Source organism: Pan paniscus, chromosome 9 (genome assembly GCF_029289425.2).
Source record: "Pan paniscus chromosome 9, NHGRI_mPanPan1-v2.0_pri, whole genome shotgun sequence".
In the NCBI taxonomy this organism is placed as follows: Eukaryota; Metazoa; Chordata; class Mammalia; order Primates; family Hominidae; genus Pan; species Pan paniscus.
This window is the reverse complement of record NC_073258.2, coordinates 19,902,096-19,921,051: the sequence shown is the minus strand read 5'-3', so window position 1 is coordinate 19,921,051 and position 18,956 is coordinate 19,902,096. Positions and strand designations below refer to the sequence as shown.

General features: G+C 47.7%; 1 protein-coding gene across 2 annotated transcripts in view; it reads right to left on the bottom strand.

Annotated features, from left to right (window-relative positions):
* Positions 1-18,956, bottom strand: part of OTOG (otogelin) — a 99,865-nt gene that overhangs the window by 59,503 nt on the left and 21,406 nt on the right. For both annotated transcript variants that reach the window (XM_003818215.5, XM_008971488.4), the window contains 9 exons: positions 17,915-18,047; positions 16,817-16,994; positions 14,982-15,106; positions 13,890-14,102; positions 12,268-12,460; positions 10,550-10,624; positions 10,269-10,312; positions 8,657-8,810; positions 628-735 (listed from right to left, as the gene is read on the bottom strand). In XM_003818215.5, the coding sequence (XP_003818263.4) occupies positions 628-735; positions 8,657-8,810; positions 10,269-10,312; positions 10,550-10,624; positions 12,268-12,460; positions 13,890-14,102; positions 14,982-15,106; positions 16,817-16,994; positions 17,915-18,047 (1,223 nt within the window). The remainder of the gene's footprint in view (positions 1-627; positions 736-8,656; positions 8,811-10,268; positions 10,313-10,549; positions 10,625-12,267; positions 12,461-13,889; positions 14,103-14,981; positions 15,107-16,816; positions 16,995-17,914; positions 18,048-18,956) is intronic.

Sequence of the window (18,956 nt, the reverse complement as noted above, 5' to 3'; positions counted from 1 at the left end):
CTAAACAAATACCCTCACACGTACTTTCATACACAAGAATGTACCTATTCACAGGCAAACACAATGCACATTTACACAGATATTTACACTCACATGTGAATACAAATATGTATAGCGATTAAACACATACATCCACACACTTTGCACATACATGTGCACACATTTTAAATGGATCCATATGCACAAAAATATATATAAACACACCTGTCTACATAAACAAATTTCTAATTGTATATATTCACTGACATATTGAGATTTGTGAATGCCTGCCTTTTTATATACATCCATGTACATGCATGTTCACATATGCACATGTGCATTTTGGATTTGCACTCACACTCATATGTTCATATAAATATGCAAACAAATTGCCATGGTTACAAATATGCATGTATACACATTCATATACATGACTGAACAAACATACTCATGTAAAAACAAAAATATTCCTTTGTATGCATATACTCCTATGTGTACACAAACCCCTATACCACACACAACACACAAACGCACAACATGAATACAAACATAATGAAACGGGAATGCTAGACTATACTCTTGATTATGCACCCATATCCATGCCCCCTCCCAGCAAAAAAGCAAAGCCTGCTTGGGACCCTCACTTACCAGGTATGGCAAGGAGACATCACCTGGTCCCCAGGGAAATACTCCTTCCCCTTCCAAGTGCAGGGGCACTCCTCTGGCAGGAAACATGCATCCCCATGTCTGAGCAGACTGTAGAGACACAGCAAGCAGGCGGTCAGGAGAGCACTCTTCCCATAGCTGCCATCTGTGGAGGACCCTGCCTCAATCTGGATGCTCGGAGGTGGCTCCCAGCATTTACCCTAGAAGAGACTGACTGTGTATTCACTCCCCATCCTGCTGCTGCTCAGTGAGGTTCAGAGGGACCTTGGTAACTGGAAAAACCAGTAACAGACTAGGCCCAGCCTGAGTCTCTGTCATCCATCAAGAAGCAAGGCTTATCTCTACCAGCCACAGCCCTACTGACCAGGTGGATGCCAGTTGCTCCTCAGGCACTAGTTGTATACTAATGAACAGGTCATGGATATGGGCGATGACCCTCCTACCCAGGTTGTTCATGGAGCTCTCAGACCACAGGCCCCAAAGCAGCAGCGCTGCTGTCTTCTAGTCTGGTTTCCATGAAATCTGAGCACTCCCAGGCCGGAGCCAAGGATGTCTCAGGGCACTTATTAAAGATCTCAGGCCATAGCATCACGCTAGATCAGGCATCAACAGGATACAGCCTGGGGCAGGGCTAAGAACACAAACTTTGGCAATAAATAATTTTTTGTTCAAATCCAGGATCTACCTGAAACAAGTTACTTAACCTTCCTATTTTATTTTTCAAAAGAATACAAGCACATGGGTTAAAGAGGTGAAAAGAAAGGGTGCTACAGGCATTATACTCAAAGGAGTCCCTTGTTAGTTGCTCCTGTATCCAGATTTTCTGCCTGGAAGCACTTTCTGGACTATAGTACAGGATGATGGAACCCAAGCACGGCACGATGCATCACTGAGGGGAGCAGAGAGAAAATGGGGTTGAGGGCTTCTGAAGTGGCCAGCATATCCAGGTCAGGATGTGAAATAGAAGGGATTAAAGTCAAAGTTCTAAATTAGAAATACAAGAGCAAACTAAATCCAAAGTAAGTAGTAGGAAAGAAATGAATATAAGAGGAGAAATTAGTGAAATAAAAAACAGAACAATAGAGAAAAATCAGTGAAACCAGATGCTGGTTCTTTGAAAAGACCAATAAAATCGACAAACCCCTGTCTAAACTGGATGATAAAAAGGGGGACAGGAATACTCAAATTACCAATATCTGGAACAAAGAGGAGATATTGCTACAGACTCTACTGATAGTAAAAGGAAAATAAGGAAATATGATGTACGATGTTAAGTGAATAAATTTGACAACTTAGATGGAATGGACAAATATCTTAAAAGACACAAACTGTAAATATTCAGCCAATAAGGAATAGGTAAACTGAATTAGCCCAATATCTTTAAAGAAATTAAATTTGAAGTTAAAATTCTTCCAAGAATTTTAAGTGGTAAATTCTACCAGGCACTTAAGGAAGAAATAATACAAGTTTTAAACAAACTCTTCCAAAAATTGAAAAGGAAATCATACTTCCCAACTCATTTTATTAGACCAGCATTAATCTGATACCAAAACCAGACAAAAACATTGCAAGTATGGAAAACCACAGACCACAGAATATTAAATAATACATCAGTCACAACTGGGGTTTATCCCAGGAATGTAAGACTGGTTTAAGATTTTAAAAATCAACCAATGTAATTTGCAACATTTATAAAATAAAGGGAAAATATCATATGATACTCCAATAAATAAAATCAATTGACAGGCTTGGTGCGGTGGCTCATGTTTATAATCCCAGCACTTTGGAAGGCCAAGGTGGGAGAATCACCTGAGGCCATGAGTTCAAGACCATCCTGGCCAACATGGCAAACCCCCTTCTCTACTAAAAATATGAAAATTAGCCAGACGTGATGGCCCATGCCTGTAATCCCAGCTACTCTGGAGGTTTAGGCATAAAAGTCAGTTGGACCTGGGAGGTGGAGGTTGCAGTGAGTCAAGATTGAGGCACTGCACTCCAGCCTGGGCGACAGATTGAGACTCTTTCCAAAAAAAAAAATCAAATGACAATTCAATATCCATTTATTATAAAAAATTTGCAGCATAATAGAAATAAAAAGAAACTTCCCCAATCTGATAAAGATCATTTGCAAAAAAAACTACAGCAAATGTTAGAATTAATGGTAGAAGATTGACTACTTTATCCAAAACAAGACAAAGGCAATGATTTTTACTTCCATCACTTCTATTCAAAAGTATACCGTAAGTCCAATACAGCACAATAAGGCAAGAAACATGTGAGATGTAAAAATTTAAAATAAAGAAGTAAAACTATCTTTATTCACAGATGACATGATCACTTACTGAAATTCTAAAGAATCTACCCAAAGAAAAGCCACTAGAACTCATAAATGAATTTAGCAAGATTGCAGAATACAAGGTCAGTATGTGAAAATCGACTGTATTTCTATATTGTGGCAATTAAAAAACAGAAAATTAATAAAATAATACCATTTATAACATCAACAAAAACAGCAAATACCTATGAAAAATTCAATGAAAAATGTGTAAACCTTTACATGAAAACTATGAAATATTGCTAAGAGAAATTAATGAAGACCAATAAATAAGAAAATAATACCATATTTGTGGTTTGGAGGACTTACTGGTGTTAAGATGCCAATTCTCCCCAAATTGATCTATAAATTCAACACAGTTTCATTCAAAATCTCAGGGGCTTTTTTTTTTGGTAGAAATTGATAAGCTGATCCTAAATTTACTCGGGAATGCAAAGACCTAGAACAACTTTTTGAAAGAAAAGATAAAAGTTGAAGAACTCTCACTTCCTGATTTCAAGGCTTACTATAAAGCTCCATAAATCAAGAGAGTGGATATTGGCATGAAGACAGACAAATAGATCAATGGAACAGAAAAGAGTTCTGAAATATACCCACGTGTATACAGTCAATTAATTTTTCACAAAAATGCCAAAGCAATTACATGGGGAGAGGAAAGTCTTTTTAAAAAAATAGGGCTACAATCACTGGACGTCCATCAAAAATAAAATAAAATAAAACATACCTTGACTCCATTTTGCAACATGTGTAAAATATAATAATTTTAAATAGGTCATAGGCTTAAATGTAAAAGCTAAAATTGTAAAGCTGGCCAGTTGCAGTGGCTCCCACCTGTAATCCTAGCATTTTGGGAGGATTTCTTGAGGCCAGGAGTTCAAGATCAGCCTGGGCAACATAGCAAAACCCCCATCTCTACAAAAAATTTAAAAAATTTGCCAGGTATAGTGGTGCACACCTGTAGTCCTAGCTACTCAGGAGGCTGAGGCTTGAGCTAAGGAGTTCAAGGCTGCTGTGAGCCGTGATGGCACCACTGCACTCCTGCCTGAGCAGCAGAGCAAGACCTTGTCTGTAAAAAATAATAATAATAATAAATTAATTATTTAATCCATTACATTTAATTGTAAAGCTCCTAGAAGAAAACATAGGAGAATATCTTTGCAACCTTGAGGACTAACTATAAAGAAAAAAATGATAAATTAGACCTCATCAGAAATGAAGGAGATTTTTAAAAGAAAAAAATTAGACATTATCAAAATTAAAAACTTTTCATCAGAAGTTTTTAGATACTTCAAGGCATGTTAAGTAAATAAATAGGCAAACACACATTGGGAGAAAATATTTGCAATACATATGCCTGACAAAGGACTTGTATCTAAAATACATAAAAAATTTTTACAACTGAATCAAATAAAAAAAGACCAAATTTAAAAATGGGCAAAAGACCAGAACAGACACTTCACAAAGAAAGATACACGAATGGCCAATAAGTATATGAAAAATTACTCATAGTCATTAGGGAAATACAAATCAAAGCCATAATGAGATAGGACCATGTACTTGCTGAAATAACAAAAATGGAAAAGACTGAAAACACCAAGTGTTAGTGAGGATGTGGAACAGTCAGATTCTCATATACTGGACATGTAAAATTGTCCAATCACTTTGGAAAACAGCTTGACAATTTCTTATATAAATATGAATCTACCCTAGGACCCAGCAATTCCACCCTGAAATGTTCATCCAAGGGAAATAAATAGCAACCTTAGTCAAAATAGTCCCAAACTGAAAACAACCCAAATGTCCATCAATGCTTGAGCAGATAAATAACTGTTTTCTTTTTTGAATCTTGAAAACTTTATTGCTGAGCTAAAGAATCCAGATCAAAAAGGTTTGTGAGTGTGTATGTGTGTGTGTTTGTATATATATGGATCTTTTTATGTAAAGTTCTAGAACAGGAATAACTACTATATAGTGACAAAAAGCCGGCCAGTGTTTGCCTAGCACTCACAGGGGTAGGATTGACTACAACGGAGTATGAGGGAAACTTTGTTGGTGATAGAAATGTTATATATCTTAATTATGATGATATATACATAGATGTCAAAATTCATCAAACCATACACTAAAAGTAGGTACATTTTATTATATATAACACCTTTGCAGATAAATAATTGTATATTCATACAATGGAATACTACCGGGATAGAAAAAGGAACACACTACTGATAGATGCAACAAGGTAGGTCAACCTCAAGAGTTAAGGAAGAGAAGCCAGGCCCAAAAGGGTATATAGTGTATGATTCTATTTACATGAAGTTCTAGAACAGGCAGAACCTATCTATGCTGATGTGAAGCACAGCAATGCTGGTGGGGGCGGAACTGGCTGGAAAGGACTGACGAAAGACTTGTATCTAGAATAGATAAATATTATATATTCACATTAGGGAATATATAGGGCGCCAACATTAGGGAATTTTCTGAGTGACAGAAATGTTCTATATCTTCACAGGAGTGTGGGTTACAAGCAGGTATCAATTTGTCAAAGCCTAACACACGGTATACTTAGGATCCATGTAATTTACTGTATATAAATTATGCAACACTTCCTAAAAGGAAAAAAAGAAAAAAGAGTGAGGCATCAAAAGCTCACTGGAGGCTCCTTATTTAAGGAGGACCAACCATTTTGTTGAGAAACTCCCAAAATGTCAGTTTCTGTTGTATTTTTCTATTGGCCCAGCCAATTTTCAAGGGAAGAAATCTCTGTCATCTCTGGGCTGGGAGGCGAATGTCTCCATTTGCTGGGATTCCACTTGCTTTTCACTGAATCTCCCTGTTTCCACGATGCATCTCACCCCTCCTGGTGCCTCCAAGACCAAAGTCTCTGATTTGGTTTCTCTTGAAACTCTCCTTTCTCCTGCTGGATGGGGCTGGAGCAGTGGTGTGACCGCAGCAGGAGCAATAGGGGATCTGGAGGCCGAACTCCTCCTTGCACAGACTTGCAACCCAACCTCCTGTCTCCCTCCCCCCACACCCCCTTCTATTTATTCCTCTTGGATGAACACTTCAGGGTGAACTGCTGGGTGCTCAGGTAGATTCATGTTTATATAAGAAACTGCCAAATTATTTTCCAAAATGCATGTACTATTTGTTTCTCCTTGGCCTTCCCCTCTGCAAGGCCACGTTCCTTCTTCAAAAACTACTGATCTTCCACTCTTCTCTCTTTGTCCCTGGGGATTTATACCTTTTTACCCCATTATCATTTCACTGTGGTTGTGGGAGGAAGCAGGAAAGAAAAAAAAGCACATGCTTAATTCACTACATTTTACCTGAAGCCACTTAACCCTTCTAAGCCTCTGTTTTTGTGCTTAAAACAGGAATAATGACACCTTCCTCCCAAGGTCATTATGAGAATCTTACAGGCCTGGGCACACTGCCTATCACCTAGTAGAAACACAATAAATATTGGTCTCTTGCCCCTCTCTCCCCATAATTGCATCAGACACCAGTGAAGGGCTGGCTCACTGCCTTCCTTCTTCAGCCCCAAGCCTTGTCTCCAGCCACTTCTTGAGAGGTCTTCTCTGTTGCCCACCATCCATTACTCCCTCCTTGCTCTTAGCAGACCTGTCTGCATCTCTGAGCACCTGCTGTGTGCCCATAATGGGGAAGAGCATGCAAGGACTCAAGGCTTTGGCCTCGGTCTTCAAGGTGCCTTCAATTTGCAAAGTACCCTCTCTTTACCTTGTAGGGGACCTTCTCACTCCAGGGACCCCTCAGGGAGGTTATTTGCAAATGCATGGGATCCAGATGAGAAGAAACAATGCTATCTGCTCACATAGAGTGTTTACTCTGTGCCATTTTACAAATGAAGGAGCTGAGGTTCAGGGTAATTAATTAACTCAGTTAGGAAGTGGAAGAGCCAGGGTTCAAGCCTGACTCCAGAGTCTGTGCTCATTGTGCCTCACTGCCTAGTGGCCCCAGGGCCCTTGGCTCAGACCCTAGATTCAAAGAAATATGGAGGCACACAGACAGCCACAGACTGTTCTTTGGAGATTCTTAGATACATCATTGAGAAGGGCATGGTGGCCAGACAGTCGAAACTCTCATACACAGAGGTGATCATGGGTCCCAAGGGTCCTAGGCAGGGGTTGTTAAGGATGGTTGGGCACCTTTGGGAGCCCTGTCCCAGCAAGAGGATGTTCCAGGATGGTAGGAAATGCCTGCCCTTCCCTTACAAATTGAGACTGTACCAATTTCACTTTGACAAGCCCCTGAGGCATGTGTGTAAGCTCCTTAGAGGGCCTTTGATACAGCACGCAATGGGTCATTGGCCAAACTGAGCCCAGAGCCCAGTCTCCCGGTCTCCAGTCCAGCGCCCCTTCCACTGTGTCTCTGTGGCCTTGCTACTACTCTTGGCAGTGAGTGACCCTTGGTTCCTGACCCGAGACACCCTGGCTTTTCCTGACCTCAGGCTGAGAGGCAGGCTGTGCACCCAGGATGGTGTCACAAGCGGCCTTCAGTGACAAAGATACTCCTCAAATGCCACTCCAGGGCCCAAGTGGCAGCAGGTGGTCAGGCCTAGGGTTGCTTGCAGGTTCTCTTTCAGACACTTGCCTGGAAGGGGCAGGCTTACAACCCACATTATGATATCTATATAGATGACCATCACGGACCTCATGTGCTCTGGGCCAGCGGCTGGGCTTGGAGTAAGGAGACTTGGGTTTGAGTCCTGGCTCTTTGGGCACCACTTCCCTCCACCCTTCCCCTGGCCTCGGTTTCTTCACCTGCAAAATGGGAATCATGGTCCTCCCCTCCTCTCTACCATGGATGCGCTGAGACTGAAGGAGGTAATAACATGGAAGTGTCTTAGAAGCAGTAAAGCTCCCACTGACTGTCCCCTCCCCTTCCTACCCTAGAAGCCCTGACCCCCATGTCATTTTCCTTGGCTTTCAGGCCTGGGTCACGACTCCCAGGTGACCACTAATCTCTGCATAAGCTGAAGGGCACAGCCGGCTGTTGCCAAGCCATGGGATGAGGTGCCAGCTGTCTTCTCAGCCCAGACCTGGGAATGAGAATGGGCAGAGCTCGGTGTCAGGCCCTGGGCCACGTCGGTGTACAGAGCCCACACAAGGCATGCCCACAGAGCCTGACTCTCGCAGCTCTCACAGCTTTAATGGCAGGGTTTTGGGGACCTGGGAATGAGATAGTTTTCTCTGGGTGGGGTCTTCTTTTTTTAATATTTTAGGGGCACCAGCCCTCCTCCTGAGGGCTCTGGTCAGAACAGTGCAGAGGAAGAGGTTGAGAGCTGAACTTGAGTTTTCTCTCCAGTGGCCTCCAACCCACTGCAGTGCCCAGCGTGCCAGACACCCCACTCAGTGCTTCCACTGAGTGAGCTCACTGATTCCTCACAGTAGCCTGTTAAGGTGGTAGGCCTGATGATGGTTCCATTTCACAGATGAGCGGCCAGGGCTCTCCCTCCTCCAGCCCACACTCCAGGCTGGATCCCCAGCCTCTCCTCTTTCCCAGACTCCTCTCTGGCCATTACGGCTGTGGCTGGCCAGCCTGGGCCAGTGCCTTCCTACAAGGCCACGTGATGTTCTCCCTGCCCCCACTCCACCCTGTGGCCCTTGGTTCTGCCAGCCTTCAGAGTCACGGTCCCACGACACCATGGGTACTTACCCCTGGGGACAGGCGCAGCCCGAGAGGCAGGGGCCACGGGCTGACATGCTCAGGTTCAGCAGTTGCTGCTCACACGTCCTCTCCCTGCTCAGCTCCAGGTCCGTGTGCAGGTCGCTGCAGTTCACGAAGACCTGGCCTGCTGGGCAGGCAGCAGCTGGAAGAGAAGAAGATGGGAGCGGAGGCCCTGGGGCCTCAATGGGCTCCTGGGCTACAGAGGCAGCAGCTGGAGGATGGAGGGAGTGACGGGTTCAGAAGTCTCCTCCCGCCCTGGTCGCTCCTGGGCATTGCTTGGTTTCCCAGATACGCCTCACAGAGGGAGGGGTAGATGTGTGCTGTCTGTCACACAATAAGACCGCGGCCACCAGGACCCATCTCTGCATGTCCTCCATACCAGACTGCTCCAGGCGCTTCCCCTGCATCATCATATTGAATCCTGCAACAACTCTAGGAAGTATTATTGTCCCCCATTTTCCCAAATAATGGAGTGAAGCCACTTCTCCTCCTCCCCAAAGTCACCATAAAGTGAGAAGTGCCCCAGAGGGACCAGGAGCAGGGCTAGAAAGAGGATGACCAATCAGTGTGGCAGGGGGGCCAGAGGACTCTGAACGACAAGGACAGTCACGGTCCTGTTACCACTATTTCTGTGACAAGAATGCACCCTCTCTCCCTGAGCCTTCCATAAGGTCTGCCCCACACATTCACACTGTGTGAGTGATCTTTTTAGGAAAATTAATAAAAAGGAGCTGAGTTCCATGCCCAGGCTGGGATGAACCAGAGAGAAAGGAATAGGCACAGGAGGTGAGATAAAAGTCCCAAAGAGCCAGAAATCCAAAGCCAGAAGTGACCAAAGGAAAAGCGCTTCCAGGATTAGACACAAAACATGGGGAGGATGCAGGAAACTAGGTTATATGCCAAAGAGGAAATGAAGGCCCAGAGAGGTAAAGTGGGTTGCCCAGGGCTGCACAGCTAGTGAGTGCCGGGGAAGATTTGAACCCAGGCTGGATGATTCTGGAGGCCCTGCTCCTAACCACCTACTGTATGATTATTCTCCAATCCCTTCCTCCACCCCAGGAAGCCCTCCCTGAATGCTCCAGCCCCCAGGCCCTACTCCACCTCACAGCCTCTCAAAGGTTGACCCCCCCCCCCAACCACTGTTCCACCCCATCCCTATCTCTGTTGCCTAGGAGGGTCTCAAAAGCCCAGGCTGTCCTGCCCACCTCTGTGATCCCACACCTAGCATTGTCCTGGGCAGAGTCCGCCTCAGTAGATACATGACAGCTCAGACAGAAAACATCAGGACCCAAAGGAAGTCAGGAAACTGCCCAGACACCCAACGTGGTTGCCCCAGATCATTGCCCTGAAGGAAGACAAAGTCTCAGCCTCTCCTCTGCAGGCAGCAGAGACAGCCACTAGGGTGGGGCTGAGGCTGGGACAGGGCTTCAGGTGCCATCCTCCAAGCTGGAGTCTTTGCCAAGAGGGCAAGGAATACGGAAGGCCCAAAGTAGGGCAAAACCTGGAGTGGGCTTGCCACAGCCTGATCAGTGCTCCACTCCCCACTCTCCTTTACCATGTGGAGCCCCCAGAAGGGCCCCACCCCTCCAGCCACCCTTACCTGGGGCTCTGCTATCACAGCTCATGACTCCATCTTTGCAGTGGCTGCAGAGAGAGACGGGCCCTGGGGTTAGCCGACCCAGTCACTGCAGGACCCAGACACCCCATGTCGCTGCACTCGGGTCACTGCAGAGTTCAGAAAGACACCCTCACTCACTTCCCCCTCCCTGCACAGAGCAGGGTTGGGTGTCCCTTCACAGAAAGTTCCATCAGCTGCACTGTCTTCAGTCAGCAGCCTCCCTTTAAAGAGAGGACAAGAAGGCTGCTACCTACAGAGCTCACCAGTGGCCCAGGGATGGGATGTCACTGTCTCCGGGGGGATAGTCCACTCCCTGGAAGTGGCAGGAGCACTGGTTCCTATAAAAAAATGGGAGCAAAGAAAGGTGAGCAGGCTCAGGAGCTAGGGCAGAGACTGCCAAGGACAGGGACCCCACCCTCAGCCAACCAGGTGCATAAGGACACAGGGAAAAGTAATGGTATCTACAGTGACATGTGACACATCTCCAGCAAGCAGAAAAGCCAGCCTGACACCAGGGATAGAGGTCACGGCTGGGTCCCAGATTCAGAGCCATGCACCAAGCTTAGACAAGGAGTCACTGGTCTCCACACACTCCTGCAGCCAGCCTCATTTGGACCGAGGAAGGGAGGGGCAGTAAGAACAGGAGCACAGCTCCTGAGCCCATGCCATGTCAGGAACAGGGCAGATATTCAGCTGGTGCTGCATCCTGGCGCAGGTGTCCTGGTCACTCACGCCCAGCATCTATTCCAATTGCTCAGTGCCTGTGCTGCACTGGTTGTTAAGTACATTGACCTCTGGCCAGGGACACCCAGCCAGGCCCTCTGCATACATAATCGCATTGATTCTTCGCAGGGGTTCTGTAAGGGAGGGATTCTTATGCTGTCTTTCTTCTTTTGTGCAGGTCATCTAAGGGCAAAGGCTATGTTTCCTCCTCACACAGCTCCCACAGAACCTGCCGATTATAGGCACATGCAGGTCTTGGAGCAGGGCAGTGAGTTACGGACAGGACGCCGAAACTCTTCCAGCTCCAGTGCTGCTCAACAACCACCTCCCTCTCTATATATAAGCCACACAGACCCCTTTCATTGGCAACACTCAACATCAAGGGGTGAGAGCCTCCAGGCACACATCTGGATCTCAAGGGAGGATTCTGTAGTTTGGGAAGGCCTATGAGTGATTCCTACTTACCCTAAAGGGGCCTCTCTCCAGCCCTGCCACCATTTGAAGACCACCAATCAAATGTGTATCATTTTACAGACGGAGAAACAGAGGCCTGGAGGGGACCAAGGACCTTGCCAGTCGCCCCAGGATCACGTGGGGTCGCTGCCTCCCACTATCCTCCTGCTGCTCTGCCCTCCAGCTACACTGAGAACAAGCTGGGCCTTGGGCCACCCCCTCTTCCTGGAGCCCCCTTCCTCACTCCCTCAGGTCTCTGCTCAGACCTCACCTCCGCAGAAAGGCTTTACTTCCAGGCCCACCTCAAGTAACACACCAGGAATGGGACTCCCTGCTCTCACTCTGCCTTACGTGGCTCAACAGCTCTTGTTGCCACCTGTCCATTAAGTGTCTGTTCATTTATGTGTCTGTCTTGCAACCCTAGAATGTGAGCTCCCTGAGGGCTAAACTCTGCTTTGTTCATTGCTGAATTCCCAAGCCCTAGAAATGTCTGGAACATACCAGAAAGTCAACAAATTATGTGGAAGGAGAGGGGAATGAGGAGAGAGAGGGCCCTTGGGCTCTGTGGGGTTGTTGTGTCTTGTGAGGAAGCTGCTAGAATGGCCCAAAGGCCAAGGCTGAGGAGAGATCTGGGAGGGAGGCCCCAAGGAGGGAGCCCACCCACCTTACCCACCAAGGTCTGGCCTGCAACTGTGAGGGGAAGGAGGGACACAAGAGGCCCAGCCAGGTTCCCCAGTCTCAGATGCCCTGGAGACCCCTGGCCTCACCTTCCCACCCGACTCAGAGATCAAGCTGACCCACTCACCGGGGGACACAGAGGTCAGCCTGGGTGTCCAGATAGGTGTCCGGTGGGCAGGCACAGCCCTCCACACACTCGTCTCTGCTCAGGTCATCGCCACCATCAACCCCACAGGCCTCAGGGCTGGCCAGGTCCTGGCAGGTACGTCCACACGGGGCCACGCAGGGGCTATACTCCTTGGAGGCCTCACAGGACAGTGCTGCAGTGAGGGAGGGGGGGTGCATGCTTTGTCTCCCTCATCCCCACAGTTATGTGGAGTGGGGCTGTCATTCTGATGAGGAGAATGGAGATCCAGAGAAGTTCAGACATTTGCCTGAGGTCACACAGCAGGTCAAGGTCAGAGGCAGGATTTGAACCCAGGTCTGACTCCAGAGTCCCACTGCCTACCAATACACTGGAACGGCAAAGCAGCGGGTGGGTCCTTCTACCAAGTTCAGCCTGGAAAACCACTGGCAGGTCCTTTCCTCCAAAAGGCATTCCTCTGAGGCAGTGACATTGGGGAAGGGGTAGAGATCACCACCTGCTAAGGCCCTGCACCCACCCCGTAACTCACACATAGACACATGCACAAGCCCAAGTGTGTGGACACACACACACACACTCCTACCCCCTCACTCCCCTGGCTGTGTCACACACAGGTTGTGGATATCAACTGTGCTCCCTCTAGCAGCCTGTTTTGCTCCCTTTGTCCCAAGACTCAAGACTGCCCTCTCCTTGTGTGGCCACTGTCCCACTCCCCCCAGAGTCTCCTACACTCTGTGGGATACAGTAGATCCACTGAGACCATCCAGTTCAGCTGTTCTCAACCCAGGCTGCACATCAAAGCCACCTGGGGAGCTTCTGAAAATGCTGATGCCTGGGCCCCACTGCCAGATGTGTTGCCTTCGTTGATACTCGATGTGGCCCAGATGTGTGAATCTTTTGAAAGCTCCTATGGTAACTCTAATATGCAGCCAGGATTAAGAACCAGTGGGCCTGTCCAATCCCTTCTGGGGAAACTTTGGTTCAGAGAGAATCAGGGCCCTGCCTAGGGACACACAGCAAGTCACCTGCAGGGCTGGAATAGAACTCAGGCCTCCTGACTCCCAGTACAGTGCCCTTTTCATTTATTCAACAAACATTTGCTAAAAGCTTACTGAGAGTCAGGCCTTGTGCCAGAGCTGGGGACACAGAGGTGATGAAGACATGGGAAGGAGCATAGCCCAGGGTCAGGGTAGGGACGGGTAGGGGCTGGCTCATGATATTGAAGTTGTGTGTGTACTCAAACCCCAGGGCAACAGCCAGTGGTCTTTTGAAAGGTGCAACGCAAGGTGGCTCTGACTAGGGTGGCGGAGGTGGTGAGAAGTGGGTGAATTTGGGATTAACAGGACTGACAGGACTTGAGATGGACTGGAAGTAAGCGTGACAGAAGCAGTCCTGAGTCACAGGTCCCAGGTGTTATGCCTGAATGATGGAGGGGATGGGGGCCCTTGGCAGAGATGGAGGGTGCAGGAGGAGAAGCAGGCTCTGGGTGCAGTCAGGCTGGAGGAGACTGGAGGGCATCCCAGTGGAGAGTTTCAGGGGCAGGGGACACTCAGGTCTGGAGCTCTGGCTCCTCCAGCTCAGCCTTACATGGGTGGGGCACTCACCACAGGCTGGCAGGCGGGCGCGGAAATCAACGGGGAGCCCGTGGCGCCGGCACAGGTGGGCGTAGTGGGCCAGCGTGGCGCACAGGCAGGGCTGCCCGCAGCGGCAGGCATCCCTGCGGCACTGCTCAAAGTAGGGCACGGGGCTCAGGAACGCAGAGCAGGGCGCAAACAGCTCCCCCGTGAGCACACTGCAGGCCTGCACTGAGTAGGAGGCTGGGGAAGGAAGAACAGGAGCCAGGCAGTCAGGGTAGTCGGTCTACCTGGTGTCCCAGGATCAGCCTCTCTCCCTCCTCATGGCTCAGGGGTGTGTGTGTGTGTGTGTGCACATGCAGTACGGATGTAGGCAGCTACTTCAGCGTACAGCTGGCTGGGAAGGTATGGGTGTGGTTTAGTACATCTGGGTGTGAATATGCGGCTTGACAAAAATCCCTGGAGCTTACATTCTGGTCAAAGGAGACAGTCACTAAAAAATTAATATACAAACTTCAAAGGTGAAGAAGGTAAGAAGCGAGAGAAAGCTAAGAAGCAGCATGGGTGTATGAGTTAGGCAGGAGGGGCAACTGCAATTTGAATTCAGGCAGTCAGGAAGGCCTCAGTGAGGGAGTGAGGTTTGAGCACAAATCTGAAAGAAGTGAGGAACTGAGGCATGTGTGTGTCTGCAGAAACAGCATTCCAGACAACTGCCAAGTGCAAAGGCCTGGAGAGGAGAGCAGTCCTGACTGTGTAGAAAGAACAACAAGGAGGCCAGGGCAGCTGGGGCACCGCAGAGGGCGGTGAGAGTAGGAGGTGAGAAAGGGGGCATGGGCAGAGAGGGTGGGGCCTGGTGGGGCCATGGGGCTGACTTCCGCTTTTGCCCTGAGATGGAGAAGCCAGTATAAAGGTGTGTGTGTATATCTGATAGTGGAAGAATATGAGGCTTCCTGCCTGCCTGGCCCTCACTGTCTCTCCTTTCCCCTCCCTGCTGCTCCTTTTTCTTATCACTCCTACAAATTTGGCCAGCACTCTCCTGCCCGGAGTTCCCTTTTCATCTCTCTCAAAGCAGTCCTCCCCACCCCACTCAACCATGCCTCTCCTCTTCCCCCACCAACTCACCGGCTTGCAGGTGCACATCGCAGGGGTCCAGAGGGGAGCCAGGGACCAGCGGGGAGCAAGCAGAAAGTGTTTTCCAGGAATTGCCAAAAAGTTGTGGGGTGCTCTCAGGTACACCCACTGGAGACCTGCAGCCATGTCATAGCCATATTCACACACTTGCCCATGTGGACTTAGGGGGCACAAATAGCATAGATCAAGGTAACACCTACTTGCTCATATACACACACAGTCATAATCTACACATCCATATACACACACTCAGAGGAGCACGTGTACTCACCCAAATATGTAACATGTATACGCACACACTCTCAACACACACACAGAGCACTAATATATGCCAGACATGCATATAGCCAAAGTGGTCCACACAGCCACATTCAAACACATAGAATCATGGATGTACACATGCATGCGTGCGCGCACGCACACACACACATACACGCAGACACACAACATTTAACAGGCCCCAAAAGGGCTCAAAATGGGCTAGGACTGTACACTTGGGGCGGGGAATGAATATGGCTTCATTCCCCACCCCCAGCTCTTCAGGTCAGAAAAAGAAACAGGGACATCATGAAGAGTATCAAACACCATGGGGGTAAGACTTTTCCTCCCCCTTTCTCCATGGGCAGTTACTGAAAACTCCTTGGCTTGCCCTTTGGCTCTCTCAGTAGGAAACCGTCATACAAGAGGCAGTGAAGGGAGGAAGGGGGATGAGCATGTTTCCTAGACATCACAAGTCTCCAAGAGTCACCAAACCCAGGTGTAGGTGTTGAGCAGAGGGAGGTCATGGTCTCTCTGGGGGGCAGGTTCTGCCTGGCACCCACCATGCCCAAATATTGTTCTGGGGCAATGAGCACACTCATATTATGTAGGGCAATATGCCTACCCAAAAGTTACATTTAGGAAAGTGGCAAACAGCTTACACACTAAACCAAGGTCTCCCCCTACTATTTGGCCAGCTACCCTAACATCTGCCCTACTAGGCAAAGCATAGTAGAATGCCACAGTTTTAAATATATATGCATTGAAAAGCTCTGAGCTTTATTTTGTTCTTGTTCTTCGCAGCAAATCTGAATTCTCTGTTTTGGCTAAAGAATGCCTCCCCTGTTTCCTTCTGCATCCCCTAATGTGTGGAACTCGAAGGACTGGCCAGGATCTCCAGCCTTTAAAATCAACCCTTTGTTCTCCTTTCAAGGAACCTTCCTAAGTTCCTAACCTACGTCTGTGCCCAAATATGTCAGCTCACAGAAAACAGCCTTCCCCTGAATATTGGGAGGCTCACGGGGTGCAAACTCAAGAGCCTTCAAGGACCAGGTAGGAACGGCACAAGGGTTAGACTGGCCTGGTGGGTTAGAAAGTGGGAATGTTAGTGTTCTTGGCTCACTAGGGGCTTACACTCACCTAAAGGTGGGGTCCATCTCAATTAAAACAAACAAAACCATGAGCCAAATCAGTCAGTCTGAGGTCCCCGGTTTTAAGACCTCATTCTAAAACAGCATTTCTCAAGGTGTGGCCCATAGACCTCCCATACTGGAATCTCAGAGGTGCTTATCAAAAATAGGATTCCTGAGTCCACCCTAAATCTTGGGGAGCGGGACTCAGGAATCAGTGTTTTAATAAGCTCCTGAGGTGATGCCACACATAGAGGACTGTGAACCGCTGCTTTAAAGAAACATAATTAAATTTAAATGTAGAGAAATCAATAACTAATGGTGCATGCTGGGCACAGTGAAGGCCCACGGGAGAGACATTTAGGCAGTGCCTCTAGATACCCAGCCCTAAGGGGCCCATTTCCCCTCTTCTTCGGGTTCCGTGGCAGGGCTACGTACAGGAAGTCGTCCTGCGTGTTGCCATTGAAGGTGCCGCAGAGGCCCACGGTATCCTCCACCCATCGCTGGTCCACCTGCAGGTACAGTCGGAGCCCTTCACGGTCGTAGAGCACCCGCACGCCCACGTTCGTCCTCACCCGCAGGAACACGGAGGACAGCCTACGGATCTCAAAGGCGTCTGGGCACACAATCCAAAAGGGGAGAGTGGGAGGGCAGCCAGTACACACCCCGCCCACCACCACCACCTGCCTGGCGCGCTCAGACTCCCACGCCCGGCCCAGTCTTCGCCCCCTGCCTGCCTGCCTGCGTGCCTGCCATGAAGCTGGTTTGGGGAGGCTTGAGGAAACCCTGTTCAGTGATGAAATCAGGACCCAGAGATAACTTCCCACTGCAGCCTGGGCTGAGAAATTTTTTTTAGCATCAAGTGCCAATTAAAGCTTTGCTCCCACTAAGGAACTGGTACACGTTTCCTCCTCTAGCAGAAGGAGGATTCTGTAACTACCCATTCTCTTCACAGTGGCCACAACACAGTTTTATTATGGAAGCTCATGATACAATTTTAGATTCAAGTGTAACAAATTTAAATTTTAGATTTTATTGTAGAACATTTTATACCCTTTATGGTTTATATTTATTTCTGCAGCCTGTTGACACCCAGTGCATCCCCACTCCTCCCAACCTTGAGCCCCTGTTGTTGTTTTTCTTTCTTTCTGGTGCTAGGTTTTTATTTCTTAATCGTTTTGCCATTTTTGTTACATGTGTGTCTTATGAGCTACATATAAGTTCCTTGTGGAATCAGACAGTATAACAAGTAGTTAATAAACAAGTTATGAGAGTCAGGATGGGAAACACCCATGTATATGTTCATGTTAGGAGAAGCCATCATACTACTAGGAAGCCCACTGTCCTGTTGAGGTGGGACAAAGACACGTTTTTGGAGTCCACATTTTTGTAACCAAAGTGTCCCCTATCCTGATCTACCCAGTACTAGAATATGAGTTTTTGCCAGGGTAGCAGTGCTTTTAGCCAGAGGATCCTGGGAAGAGAGGTCCAAACCCTCAGTTCCCAACTAGGTCTGTTGTCCACCCCAAACCGTACCATCTGTGTATGGCGGGATGATCTTGTACTGGTCAAACAGAAGGACATCCCCTGCCTGGGTCAGGGTCACCTGCCTCCGAGGGTCCTGGTGCAGAATCACTGACACTGACTGGACACAGGCTCCATCTTGGTTCTGGAGAGATAGAAAGGTCAATGGGGCAGTGTTGGTCTGACCCTCCTGCTGGATACAACAGAGCCCTCTAGGGACAGAGACCCCAGCCCAGCTTGAGAGACAGTTTCCTCAGAATGACAGACAGAGCCCCAAAGATATCAGGGATCATCCAACCAAATACCCTTGTCTGGGAATGGGCAGGCAGAGGCTCAGGTTGGAGAAGGTTAGTAGCAGAATGCGATAACACTAATAAAAATGGTAGTCAACTCTCAGGTTATCTAAAGACACAGAGCAGAGATGGAACCCAGATGGCCCAGAGTCCAGCCTGAGAAACACTGGCCTCCCCCACCTCATCACAACCCAGAACTTTAATTTCATCCCTTTGTGGGTGTTTTTATAATTCATTTCATGTTCACATCCTGCACTCCACTGACAGGCAGGCAGGAAATGAGGTAATATTCTCTGGGCCTCAGGTTCTCTATCTCTCAAATGGTCACACATTGGGCCCCTTTTATACCTCCCTCCACAGGAAAACATCCACACAATCATTCATTTAAACACTTAACTGAGCACCAACTATGTGCAAGGCATACTGTATCAGACTTTATGGATTCAGTGATAAGACAAAGTTTCTGTCCTCAAGGAAATTACATACTTGTGTGGGACACAGACATTAAATAAGTAATTACAAAGTTGATTACTCAATTGTAATTGTGATCAGTGCTGTAAGCAGGTGTAGAGTGTTAGAAAAGCATATGACTGAACCAGACTTAGTCTGCAGACGTAGGAAAGGCCTTCCTAGGGAATGATAATAACATAAAATTATCATAATAATAAAAGCCATAATAATACCACAATATTATTATGATATTACAACCAACAACTAACTTTCATATGGAATTAGTATGTTCAGGTGCTGTTCAAATCTCT